This window comes from Haematobia irritans, chromosome 4, assembly GCF_050003625.1.
Source record: "Haematobia irritans isolate KBUSLIRL chromosome 4, ASM5000362v1, whole genome shotgun sequence".
NCBI classification, from domain to species: domain Eukaryota; kingdom Metazoa; phylum Arthropoda; class Insecta; order Diptera; family Muscidae; genus Haematobia; species Haematobia irritans.
Window position 1 is genome coordinate 110,213,106 of NC_134400.1, and position 14,576 is coordinate 110,227,681.

The window sequence follows — 14,576 nt, forward strand, 5'->3', positions numbered from 1 at the left end:
TTCGTTCGCCTCGAGACGAACGAAACGTCAAAAATCACTCGTTGATATCTCGAGAACTAGAGTCTGTTGAATCACAATTGTTTCGGTGGTCGATAGTAAATCATAAAAGATGAGTCCATGGCAAAGTTGGAGGATTTGTAGCAAATATATATAAAGTTATTTTAGTTTCACTCTAGACGAACGATTCGTCGCGGGACGATTTTGAGTTTCATGAACAGGCAGTTATTTTTTGCTACAAGAACAATGTTTTTATTATTTTACCCATTATATATTCAACACGACCATAAAAAAGTTCACAGGATCAAATAGAAATTCCCATAACCATTCAATTGGTTACGATAACCAATGCCGATAAATTTGGTTTTATGTCGTATAAAATTGTTGAGCTAACCACCAGCATGGGAATCAACAAATGGTTGGTACAACCAAAAGTTGAGTAAACTAATAGAATCTTAGTCAAATTATGGGACGCGCTTAAGGCAGTTGTTGCAAACAAATAACTATTAATATCAACATCGACATGTTAGATGATATGACGCTACATAATTTGCAAAACGGGGAACAGCGTCACTAAATGTACTTAATAATAGTCCGCAATATATTGAATAGTTTATCCCATAGAATAGAATTTGGCTTAAGGTAAGTATCGCACCGATTTATAAAAAGGAATATTACAAAAGTTTCCATAAAGTTTGCAGGCTTCATACACCAACCAACACAAATACTTTTATTGTATTAAGCACATAAAATTCTAGAACTACTTCAGAGATCTGTATTTATATCTAGAGACTTAAGGAGGACATTTCTGGTAAGTATAAGTCTATGAATTATAATTTTATATTTATAAAAACTGTAATATGTACGTACATGCATAATATATGAAAATTGAATTATAAAGGGTGATTCTTTTGAGGTTAGGATTTTCATGCATTAGTATTTGACAGATCACGTGGGATTTCAGACATGGTGTCAAAGAGAAAGATGCTCAGTATGCTTTGACATTTCATCATGAATAGACGAACGATCTGCCACAACGTCGAATTTTCAGTGAATGGGCCCTAGAAAAGTTGGCAGAAAATCCGCTTTTTTATCGACAAATTTTGTTCAGCGATGAGGCTCATTTCTGGTTGAATGGCTACGTAAATAAGCAAAATTGCCGCATTTGGAGTGAAGAGCAACCAGAAGCCGTTCAAGAACTGCCCATGCATCCCGAAAAATGCACTGTTTGGTGTGGTTTGTACGCTGGTGGAATCATTGGACCGTATTTTTTCAAAGATGCTGTTGGACGCAACGTTACGGTGAATGGCGATCGCTATCGTTCGATGCTAACAAACTTTTTGTTGCCAAAAATGGAAGAACTGAACTTGGTTGACATGTGGTTTCAACAAGATGGCGCTACATGCCACACAGCTCGCGATTCTATGGCCATTTTGAGGGAAAACTTCGGAGAACAATTGATCTCAAGAAATGGACCGGTAAGTTGGCCACCAAGATCATGCGATTTGACGCCTTTAGACTATTTTTTGTGGGGCTACGTCAAGTCTAAAGTCTACAGAAATAAGCCAGCAACTATTCCAGCTTTGGAAGACAACATTTCCGAAGAAATTCGGGCTATTCCGGCCGAAATGCTCGAAAAAGTTGCCCAAAATTGGACTTTCCGAATGGACCACCTAAGACGCAGCCGCGGTCAACATTTAAATGAAATTATCTTCAAAAAGTAAATGTCATGGACCAATCTAACGTTTCAAATAAAGAACCGATGAGATTTTGCAAATTTTATGCGTTTTTTTTTAAAAAAAAGTTATCAAGCTCTTAACAAATCACCCTATATAATCTCAATATAATCTGCCCTTTTCATTTAATATTGGAATTTGGTAAGTATATCTAACAATTGGTCAGGGTAACAATAAATAACATCGTGGGAGGTTGCACCAACAAACCATATAAATAACAACCAATTTCTCATATCCGAAACGAATGCTTTCGTTCGACTAGGATTCCCAAAACAGCTGAATGCTGAATAATAATAAAATAATTATCCCAAAACAGCTGGCAAATAATTCGGTTGAGGCAACGAATTTGTTTTCTAGGTGTAGTTAGTAGATATGGAAAAGGATAGATTATCCATCCATTGGTTGCACTTTGAAAGATTTGTGGAAAATTTCACTTGTCGATGAGCCACCATATTTTTTCATCGATCAGCTTCTGAATGCTTCCAAAAATGTGTCATCCAAAGATATTAGTTTTCTGCAAATAAATATGCGTTTAGAGACTTCTTTAACTTTTCATTCCATTTTAACTTACCAAATAATATAATTTCAAATAATTTCCAAACAGTTCCACTTCCAGATATTTTTAATTTGATATTTATATTTAAGCCATTTAAAATTGTTCATTAATATGCAGGCAATTTGAAATAAAATACTCTGAGAAAATACTCATTTTACTAATACATATAAAATAGATACACATACATAATACATGTAAGTAAACAAAACAAATACTATCAAATAAAAAAATTCGATCCTGCAAAAGGCGGTCAAACAAAAATTGACGCCTTGTTGTTAAATAAAGTCTGAAGTCAGTCGATGTCCAAACGAAGGAAGGCCGCCGTTAATTTCTTATATACTATCAAGTACTTAAATCAAATCGCATAGTGTACATTTGTGACATGTTCAAGAGACGTTCACATGATATAACAAAGGAATATTTGTAACCCATAATAAAACAAGCAGGTAGTGTGTGCGAACAAACGATTCGAATTTTTTAGTGTTCTCAAAACGTCATAAAAAAGCAAAAAATGATGTCGTTTTGGAATGAATTACAATTTTAATGTAGATGAGTAATATATATGCGTTGCTAGGCAATATACTTAAAAAGCATAAACCCTGTCTGCATTTCAAAGTTCCATTTTATTCTCATCATTACCACAGACTCGTAAATGTCACTACAACAATCACCAACTGTGCTGGGGGAAGCATATCAAAAGGTACAAAATGTATATGAAACTATTTTGCCATCACTATTGTTAGAAGAGCCATTTTATATTTTGTGAAACGCCAAGCGCAACCCTGCCAGCATTTCAAAGTTCCATTTCATCCTCATCGCTACCACTGACTCGTATGTGACACTACAACAATCGCCAACTGTGATGGGGAAACGTATCAAAAAGTACGAAATGTACATGAAAGTATTCTACCATCACTATTGTAACAAGAGTCATTTTATATTTTGGGAAACACCAGGCGCAACTAGCTTATTATAAATTATTTAAATAAAAACGAAAATAAAGTGCCGAAAACATAGTTATTTCGCTTAAAATTGTGAAAGGTATATTGGTGAACAATTTTCGACTTTCCAAATGAAATAAAGTGGGAGTTTTCCAAATATTTTCCAGACTCGCTGCCTCCATCAAAAATAAAAACTGATAGACGCTGGAGCATCAGGCGAATATAGCAAAATTGCAACTTATAAATCAACATAATCCCTTTGTTAAGACAAAGTTCAATGGGTTTTTATTCGTATAAATGTTATACCTCGAATTTATAAATTTTTATTCAAATTAATAAACTTGTTTACATGTATTTTACTTGACCACAATGATTCTGTTATAACTATCCTAAAATACACTTTGTCTAACAGTATGAAGGGGCTCTTATTGGCGTTGTTCCAAATGTATCTACAAAGACACATAATAATTGCACTCATGCCTTGTTTTTGTAGTAACTTCCCTGCCAACATTTTTTAAATTTGGGGGCGCTTCTGAGAATCCCCACTACGTCGAAAACAATCATATACGACATCAAAAACTCGTCGGAAAAGCGCCGTCACTATTGAGAAGTTGTACCACGCCAAGTTACTACGAAAAAGTTTCTCATCAGTGCAATTATTAGATGCCTATTTAGATCAATTTCGAAGGACGCCAATAAGAACCCCTGCAAACTATCAGAAAAAGTGCATTTTAAAGTAATTGTAGAAGAATCATTGTGGTCAAGTAAAACACGATTGTGTAGATGTTTATTGATTTGATTAAACATTTATAATTTCTTATAAATATAACATTTTTCGGTTTATCTCATCACATTTAACATAATTTTTTGCATTAATAAAAGAATGATGTTGAGTTTTAAGTAGCAAGTTATATATTGCAGCGTCTATCAGCCAGTTTGTTTATTTTCGATGGAGACAGCGTGCCTGGAAAAATATTTGAAAAACGATCACTTTATTCTATTTGGAAAGTCGAAAATTGCTCATCATATACCTTTCACAATTTTAAGCGTAATATCCCTGCTAGCATTTCAAAGTTCCATTTCATCCTCATCGCTACCACAGACTCGTAAATGTCACCACAACCATCGCGAACTGTGATGGGGAAGCATATCAAAAAGTACAAAATGTACATGAAAGTATTTTGCCATCACTACTGTTAGAAGAGCCATTTTATTGTTTGTAAAACGCCAAGCGCAACCAGCTTGTTATATTTTATTTAAATAAAAACGAAAATAAAGTTCTGAAAACATAGATATTACGCTTAAAATTGTGAAAGGTATATGGTGAACAATTTTCGACTTTCCAAATAGAATAAAGTGATCGTTTTTCAAATTATTTTCCAGGCACGCTGTCTCCATCGAAAATAAACAAACTGGCTGATAGACGCTGCAATATGTAACTTGCTACTTAAAACTCAACATCATTCTTTTATTAATGCAAAAAATTATGTTAAATGTGATGAGATAAACCGAAAAATGTTATATTTATAAGAAATTATAAATGTTTAATCAAATCAATAAACATCTACACAATCGTGTTTTACTTAAAGGCCGGTATGCACCTCTAGCGAAATTTTCGGTAGCAAAAATTTATTTAAGTCTTCAACAAAAAAACAGGGCTGTGTACATAAATTTTAAACCAGCTAATCGCTTTTAAAAATTGTGAATATATGTTCCAAATATTCCTCAAATAAATTGTTTATTATTTACAGACCTTTTAAAACTTTTACGCACACAATGATTGTAATAAATTAAATGTTTGCTGCCAAAATATGCTTTTGACAACCCTGTTATTTTCATTAGAGGTGCGTACCAGCTTACGAAATTGAACGCTACCGAAAATTTCGTTAGCATAAATAGCAATGCATTTCTTATGGGAATGAAATTTTTCGCTAGAGGTGCATACCGGCCTTAACCACAATGATTCTTCTCCAATTACCTTAAAATGCACTTTTTCTGATAGTTTGCAGGGGTTCTTATTGGCGTCCTTCGAAATTGACCTAAATAGGCACCTAATAATTGCACTGATGAGAAACTTTTTCGTAGTAACTTGGCGTGGTACAACTTCTCAATAGTGACGGCGCTTTTCCGACGAGTTTTTGATGTCGTATATGATTGTTTTCGACGTAGTGGGGATTCTCTGAAGCGCCCCCAAATTCAAAAAATGTTGGCAGGGATCTATGTTTTCAGAACTTTATTTTCGTTTTTATTTAAATAAAATATAACAAGCTGATTGCGCTTGGCGTTTCACAAAAAATAAAATGGCTCTTCTAACAGTAGTGATGGCAAAATACTTTCATGTACATTTTGTACTTTTTGATATGCTTCCCCCATCACAGTTCGCGATGGTTGTGGTGACATTTACGAGTCTGTGGTAGCGATGAGGATGAAATGGAACTTTGAAATGCTGGCAGGGTCGGCGTGGTATAACCTCTCAATAGTGAAGGTACGAGTTTTGGATATCGTATACGACTGTTTTCGACGTGGTGGGGATTCTCAGAAATGCCTTGAAATTCAAAAAATGTTGGCAGGGTTTACTATCATATATAAAATGAACAGACAAAACCTGCTGAAACAACTTTTTTGCTATTAGTACTAACGTTTCCTTTTGAGTGTACTACATTATTTTTACAATGGCACCTAAAAAATGGTACTGTCACTAAACAGGGCGGATAAAATGTTACTAGACATTAGAGGATAAGTTGGTCACTAAATTATTACGCCAACGCTAATTTTAATTTTATTTGAAGTCTTTCATTGAGTACCAGCCCAAATATTAAAACGCAAAAAGAATACTTCTTATTGGAAGAATGGGAAAATGATGCACATTAATGGCCGAAATATGTGCGCTAGAGAGGAATAGCAACAGTACTGTTCTATCAGTCGTTCTATTTTTGAAATTGCTATAGTATTTTTGTTGTGATCGAGAGAAACAGAAACGACGAACAAGGAGAAAAAGAAAACCGAAAGTAACTGGTACTCATGTACATAATCACTTGGGTTACTTGCGAAACACATTGTACAACGTTACGCTCATCTCTAATATGTAAACACAACCATAGCGACTGTCGTTAGGCCAATACTTAAAAAAATTCCTTGGCAGAAACTGATATTCCAAATGTTTTAAGCTTACAACTAAACATTGTTGTTGCATTGCTACGTGACAATTTACCTTAAAAAAACTGACACAAAATTATATTGAAATGAAAAATTTTAAATCTAATATCTGATACTAAGTTTGTATTTCGCAGATGAAAATCACAACTAAAATATACCTTTTCTGCCCAGAACTCATTAGGATTGTAAGGAAATTATCCACAACATCAATACATGGTTTTCCTTATATTAAATTGGTAATGAAAAGTAGATGTGAACGTTTTGATTTTCAATAATTAAAAAGCAGTTTTGCTTATTGTTCCGGTTTGCAAAATCCCAATAATCATAAACTCTTCGAAATTTTCTTTAAAATTGCTTCTAATTGAATTCCTCACTCCAAAAATACTGTCTAAAAATTTTGAATAATATGGTAGGATGCGAGTTTTATTTATTGTTATAATTATAATACCCTGTTCCACAGTGTGGAGCAGGGTATAAAAACGCCCAGAAGAATGAAAAGCCATCAATGTTCGCCCATTGTTATACGGCGTGGTTGTGCTTACTTGCTTAGATAAACAGTTTTGGTAATTGGTACAATTTCAGCCCCAAAAGTACATTTTTTTCTCGCTAGTATGGTTGAAAAATCGATTTTCATCTCTGTTAAAAACTTGTGAAAATTATTGCAAATTTGTAGAGCTACATTTTCAAAGAATATTAATTGCTAAGGAACGTCGAAAATTGTTCTTTTAACCATAAACAAAAGATTCCCTATTGAAGAATTTAACAAATTACGAATTCGAATTAGATTGTAAACGAAGTTTTGAAAAATGGCAGCCAGTGATAAAACTGTGGATGACTCGTTATACCCAATTGCAGTTCTAATTGACGAACTGAAAAATGAAGATGTACAGCTTCGATTGAACTCAATCAAAAAGCTTTCCACCATAGCCCTTGCACTTGGCGAAGAGCGTACCCGATCCGAGTTGATCCCTTTTTTGACCGAAACTATTTATGATGAAGACGAAGTTCTCCTTGCTTTAGCTGACCAACTTGGGAACTTCACTAGCTTGGTAGGTGGGCCGGAATATGCCATGTATTTGATACCACCGTTGGAAAGTTTGGCAACTGTAGAAGAAACGGTAGTTCGCGATAAAGCTGTTGAGTCTCTTCGAGTTGTAGCCGCGGAGCACAGCGCACAAGACCTTGAAATTCACGTTGTACCCACTTTACAACGTTTGGTGTCTGGTGATTGGTTCACTTCACGTACATCGGCTTGTGGACTATTTTCCGTTTGTTATCCAAGAGTTTCCCAATCAGTTAAGGCTGAATTACGAGCCAATTTTCGAAAATTGTGCCAGGACGAAACTCCTATGGTGCGTCGTGCAGCAGCCAGTAAACTTGGAGAATTCGCTAAAGTAGTCGAAGTGGAATATCTAAAGTCGGATCTTATTCCCAATTTTGTTCAACTTGCCCAGGACGATCAAGACTCCGTTCGGCTCCTGGCAGTTGAGGCCTGTGTTAGCATTGCCCAGCTGTTGCCCCAGGAAGATGTGGAACATCTGGTGTTACCAACATTGAGGCAATGTGCCAGCGACTCTTCTTGGCGCGTCCGTTATATGGTAGCGGAGAAATTTGTTGATCTACAAAAGGCGGTAGGACCGGAAATAACTAGGGTGGATTTGGTACCCGCTTTTCAATATTTGCTGAAGGATGCAGAAGCCGAAGTTAGAGCTGCTGTTGCCACCAAAGTTAAGGACTTTTGTCTAAATCTCGACAAAGCAAATCAGGTGCAAATAATAATGACATCAATTCTGCCATATGTCCGTGATTTGGTATCAGATCCTAATCCTCACGTAAAATCGGCACTGGCATCAGTTATAATGGGCTTAAGTCCCATGCTAGGGGCTTACAATACTGTCGAGCATCTTCTTCCGCTTTTCCTTATACAGCTTAAGGACGAGTGCCCTGAAGTACGATTGAATATAATATCAAATTTGGATTGCGTCAATGACGTTATTGGCATTCAACAACTTTCGCAATCGTTGCTGCCAGCTATTGTCGAATTAGCAGAGGATTCGAAATGGCGTGTAAGGCTCGCTATCATTGAGTATATGCCTGCTCTTGCTGGTCAATTGGGACAAGAATTCTTTGATCAAAAATTACGAGGCCTATGTATGGGATGGTTAAATGATCACGTATATGCTATAAGAGAAGCAGCCACATTGAACATGAAAAAGTTGGTTGAGCAATTTGGAGCTCAGTGGGCTGAACAAGCCATAATTCCAATGATATTGGTTATGTCTCGCAACAAAAATTATCTTCATAGAATGACTTGTCTATTTTGTTTGAACATGTTGGCTGAAGTGTGTGGAACTGACATAACAACAAAACTCCTATTGCCGACTGTGCTGCTATTGGCTTCAGATCCTGTTTCAAATGTTCGCTTTAACGTTGCGAAAACTCTTCAAAAAATATCACCTTTCCTTGATAGCAGTGTTATTGATTCTCAAGTTAAACCAACATTGGAAAAACTTAACGCTGACACCGATGTCGATGTTAAACATTTTGCTTCGGAAGCCATTGCCGCAATAGCAGCAGCATAAATATACATGTTATGTTCCATTCATCCATTTTGATAATATTGAAGAACTATTAAGAAAGAATGAACCCACAAATATGATACAGACGCTGCTAGTAATTGCCGACCCTTTGCCTGTTTCCAGTTTAAGTATACCTTACTGATTTCTATACAGAGATAAGTGTGTTAATCTTTTTGGAATAAATGAGTCATCAGCTGGGCTTGCAAATGGGTTATTGTCAGCACATTCTCTGATATTCTTCATATTTTATTTTTACATAATAAGATACACAATATTTTTAAATGCAGCGCATGTTTTGTATCACTTAATCATTACATATAATTATGATTTAATATTACAATTAAAATTTAATTTAAATCCGTCAATCAAAATTATTTAGCTGATGGCACCAGTTGCTAAAGCTGCATTTTTCTCCCATACTCAACTTATATTTACTATAACTGCTGTATTAATTAATAAATAAATAACATTACAATAAAGTAACATTGCTCTTTGTTTAATTAACCAAGATTTGGAAATTAAGCATTACTTTAGAAAAGATCAAAAAATATAGGGTAGCGCATCTCATGGAGATTAGTTTTGAAATTCAGCCAATCTCCATTTTCCAAATTCTTGATAACGTAAGCAGTGATGAAAAACAGACTCCCTTAAGGTCTATCACTACTGTTTCCCCAAAATGTTACAACAACAAATTAAGTTGACTCCTTCAGTTATAGGACCCCAAGAACAGCATTAAACTTGCAGTTGTTCTCCGCTGCCAGTACAGCATGACCCTGAATCATGTTCATATCTGTCTAATATGCTGTCTCATCTCCCCTTTGTAATGGGTTCCTGAATTTTCTGGGAGGTTGTGCCTAGGTTAAGTTACGTATAGTGGCAGCCCTATATTTCAGGATCACTTAGACTATTCAGTCCATTGCGAGTGGTGAACTACTCTCTTGTCATTGACTGTGTTGACTGATTCCATGTTTAGCTCAATGCCAAGGGACATGCTTTTTATCGAGGAGTCCGAACGAGAACTCAAAAATATCACCATTGCTGATAAACTTTTTGATGTTTGGTCGGAACTTGTATTGAACCCATGACCCTTTGCATGCAAGGCGGGAAGTTTGTGCCTATCTCCAAGATGGATTTTTTAATGCGAAAGTTTTGCGACAACATGCAGTTTATGTTTTTGCTTAGGAGGGATTTTGGCTTTGATACAGGATAGTCGTTTGCAGTATCTCGCATTCGATTTGTGATAAGAATACATTTTATGACATACTCGCTAAAAACAGCAGTTCGTAATATTTTTATACCCTTCACCACTACTGTGGTACAGGGTATAATAAGTTTGTGCATTTGTATGTAACGCCAAGAAGGAAAAATCGGAGACCCATCGTTTAGTATACCGATCGTTTTAGAATTAAATTCTGGGTGGATTTAGCGATGTCCGTCTGTCTGTCTGTCCGTCCGTCTGTCTGTTCATGTATTTTTGTGCGCAAAGTACAGGTCGCAGTTTAAGTCCGATCGTCCTCAAATTTGTCATAGGGTCGTTTTCTGGAACAAAGACAATCGCTATTGATTTTGGAAAAAATCGGTTCAGATTTACATATAGCTGTCATATATATTTATCTCCGATCTGGTCATAATTGGCGTGTTTATTAACCGATGTTCTTCAAATTTCGTACATCCGAATATTTTATGAGTCTCGAAAAACTTGCAAAATATCAGCCAAATCGGTTCAGATTTAGATATAGCTCCCATATCTTTCGTTATATCTTTCGTTCGATTTAGACTCATATGGCAACAGAGGCCAAAGTTTACTACCGATTTTCGTGAAATTTTGCACAGAGAGTAGAATTGACATTCTACCAATGCTTGCTAAATTTGATTGGAATCGTTTCAGATTTAGATATAGCTCACATATATAGCTTTCGTCCGATTTGCACTTATATGGCCTCAAAAGCTAGAGTTTTGCCCTGACTTGCTTCAAATTTTGCACGAGAGGTACGTTTAACGGTGTCGTTATGTGTGCCAAATTTGGTTAAAATCGGTTCAGATTTAGATATAGCTTCCATATATATCTTTCGTCCGATTTGGACTTATATGGCCACAAAAGCTAGAGTTTTGCCCCGACTTGCTTGAAATTTTGCACAAGAAGTACGTTTAATAGTATCGTAAATGTGCCAAATTTGTTTGAAATCGGTTCAGATTTAGATATAGCTTCCATATATATCTTTCGTCCGATTTGGACTTATATGGCCTCAAAGGCCAGAGTTTTGCCCTGAATTGTTTCACATTTGTCACAAGGAGTACGTTCAATAGTATCGGTAAGTGTGCCAAATTTGGTTGAAATCGGTTCAGATTTAGATATAGCTCCCATATATATCTTTCGCCCGATTTGCACTCATATGATCACGGAGGCTATTGTTATACTCCATTTATGTGAAATTTTTCAGAGATTGCAGAATTATTATTCTAACTATGCATGTCAAATTTAGTCACAATCGGTTCAGATTATATATAGCTCCCATATATACGTACACCAGGTTGGGGAAATATGGTAGACTGTTTCATATTTTAGACCCATTTTCAATGAGATTTTCCTCCAATTGACTGGATAGTTTCCACAGAGAATATATTTAATATGATATTTAAGTGTGTCAAGTTTGATTTGGTTCAGATTTAGATAAAGCCTCCATATATTCGTTTTTTCCGGTTTATACAAATATGGCCAAAATTCCCACACTTGACACAAAATTCTGCGATGATTTCCCCATATCTTAGTCATATCCTAAACACTGTAATGCCAGAATTTCGACAGAACGGTTGAGTTTTAAATAAGGCTACAAGTCGCCCGACTTGACCACAGAACGGTTGATTTTTAAATAAGGCTCCAAGTCGCCCGACTTGACCAAATAATATATCACAATCACACTTGACCATATATCTTGGCGGGATCTAACCAATATCCTTGTAAAATCGCCACAATCGTAGCAAAAATTGTACATATTACTAAAATTGTCCTATATCTCGAATACATATGTATCACCTGATAAATCATAAATGCATAAATTGCATTAAAATTTCTTTCGCTTCATATTTCCCATATATTTTACTAACAATGTGTTTCATCCCAGGGCGTTAGCCGATTTAAATTGCAATTCTAGAGTTTTTGTAAAAGCACAAAAATTGTCTCCATTAAAAGTATTTGTATCTGGAAATGCAAACCTTTATATAGCTCCCAGCAAATTTGAAGTAGTTGTCTACATACTGGTGAAGGGTATAATATAGTCGGCTCCGCCCGACTTTAGACTTTACTTACTTGTTTTTTTATAATTTTGATTTATAATTGCTAAGTACAAAAAAATGTAACATGCATTTTTAATCATAAAGTATGGAAATATTTCCATAAATAAACTATAAAGAAAACAATATGCACATACATATATGCCCATATTCATACGTCGAGATCTCGCAACTAGAGGTGGGCGAGTAAGCAATATATTACTCACGCAAATTTCTGTTAACGCACATTTTTTGGACTCACCATTGAGTTGTATGTTACGTTTGAAATTTACCTAATAAAGTTATTAAATGTTCATTGTTTAGATCGAATTTTTATGATATTTTCCTATAAGAATTTTCGAATGTCCATACGTATGCTTATAAGAAACTGTTATCTTATAAACAATTATTCCCTATAAGAAAAAAATGCATATAAAAAAATATTTTTTTTTTCTTATACTCATTATAGACTGTACAAAAGTCGAAAATCTACTTTTGGTCGAAAAAAAGTCGATATGCTTCAACTGAAAAATTATCCACCCGTACCTACGAATGGTTTTTTTTATAACTCATAAAAGCCATATGTAGGGAGATATACACTGCACATGGAAGTCGAAAATTGTTGTTTTCGTATTAATTACTCACGGCTAGTAGATATGAATTACCCAGAATTGGATTTAAGAGATTTTTATTATGATTTTTTTTCTCTATACTACCTGTGAGTTTATGGCATTTCACATACCATGGCGTGCAGAAATGAGTACATAATTCATTTTTTTTTTTCATTTCTAAACGAATAAAATAAGCAGTAATAAAGAAACTCAAAATAATTTTACTTTCCTTTATTCCTTCTTCAATTCTAAATAAAACAACAAAAAACTCAAAACAAAAAGTAAAGAATTCAGAGAGATTAATAAGCATAACAAAAAAAACTCGCATGTACTCAGTTTTGCACTTTTCTATACCGGTGTCAGTTGGAATATTTTCTAGTACTTGATACATAACCCTTTATGTTTTAATACCATATATATACGTTTTGGCATGCTTTCAACCAAATTCCTGTATTATTTCATATGGTATATGCTGCCACTCAAGCTGTACTCGTTCCCACAGGTCTTTTAATTTTGATGGAGTTGATTTGTACAACCCCAGCCGTCTTCCTACGATTGACCATAAATTCTCAATTGGGTTGAGGTCGGGGCTTTGCGGTGGCCAATTCATCACTTGAAATTTTTGCTCACTAAGCCATTTTTTCACTATTTTTGCACCATGCTTCGGGTCACCATCCTGTTGAAATACGACTGCATCTTCAGGATAGGCACTCTTGTCAACAAACTCGGGAATATGAGTCTGCAAAATGGCGAGGTTGTCTTACTTCTTAATTATACCATCAATTTTCTGCTACGGCCCAATGTGCCACCAAGTGAAGCAGCCCCAAACCATGCTGCTTCCACTAGAGGTGTGCTCGTGACACGAAATTCATTCAAATCACGTGAGTCGTGAACAAAATCCAAAGCAACTCTCGTGAATGTGCGTGAATGGGACTAAAATAAATATGTCGTGTGTGAGCGTGCGTGAGAAATAAAATCGGTTCGTGAACGTGCGTGAATAAAATTTCTGCAAAATCACACTCACGAAAAAAATTAAGATTTAATTCATACTCGTATGTTAACTGAAATTAATTTAGCTCCCGAACTATATTCTATTTTTGACTTTTGTTAGCTTTGCTCATTTCCGTTTGAAAATGTCGTGGGTCTCGTGATGTTATCGTGAATCACGTGAATTGTCGTGAATCGTGCGTGAGTCTTTAAAAGTAGTTCGTGCGTAAGTACTGGTTTTCATTTCGTGAATGTGCGTGAGTGGGATTGGCTACCACACGTATTGGGCGTGAGCGTGCGTGAATAAACATTTTGCTTCGTGAATGTGCGTGAGTGTGAGTGAAATTTCAGTCACTCGCACATCTCTAGCTTCCACCACCATGCTACACAGTTTGCTTAACATGGTGACGTTGAATGGTATCACCAGGACGACGTTTCCGTCCGATTGGAAACGATTAAAGGGTGATACGGTCAAAATTTGGTCAATATAAACTTGACGTATTTCTTTCAATTTTGCATTTAAAAAACCTGAACACCCCTCATTTTGAAGGTGTGTGTGTGTAGAATGTTGCTCCTATTTTGATTTTGGAATTCACTCTTCAGTTGTCAAAATGCCGTCCAAGCAAGAAGAGCAGAGTATCAAAATTTTGCTCGCGCATCGCGAAAATCCGAGCTACTCGCACGCAAAGCTGGCAAAATCGCTAAAAGTTGCCAAATCAACCGTTACAAATGTAATTAAAGTG

The 14,576-nt window shown here is 35.6% G+C and overlaps 1 protein-coding gene and 1 long non-coding RNA gene across 2 annotated transcripts; one reads left to right on the forward strand and one right to left on the reverse strand.

Annotated features, from left to right (window-relative positions):
• Window positions 1-1,765: 1,765 nt before the first annotated feature.
• On the reverse strand, window positions 1,766-2,580 carry LOC142234044 (uncharacterized). The gene is made up of 2 exons (XR_012721547.1): window positions 2,305-2,580; window positions 1,766-2,247 (listed from the first exon to the last, which is right to left on the reverse strand). It is a non-coding gene; the product is annotated as an uncharacterized LOC142234044 (long non-coding RNA).
• A 4,432-nt stretch (window positions 2,581-7,012) lies between these two features.
• On the forward strand, window positions 7,013-9,448 carry Pp2A-29B (Protein phosphatase PP2A regulatory subunit A). Its single transcript, XM_075303490.1, has one exon. It carries the CDS (start codon window positions 7,193-7,195, stop codon window positions 8,966-8,968), a length of 1,776 nt encoding a protein of 591 aa, XP_075159605.1. The 5' UTR covers window positions 7,013-7,192; the 3' UTR covers window positions 8,969-9,448.
• Window positions 9,449-14,576: the final 5,128 nt, after the last annotated feature.

Coding starts and splice junctions, on each gene's coding strand:
- Pp2A-29B (XM_075303490.1), top strand. CDS start 7,193: ATGGCAGCCAGTGATAAAACTGTGGATGACTCGTTATACCCAATTGCA.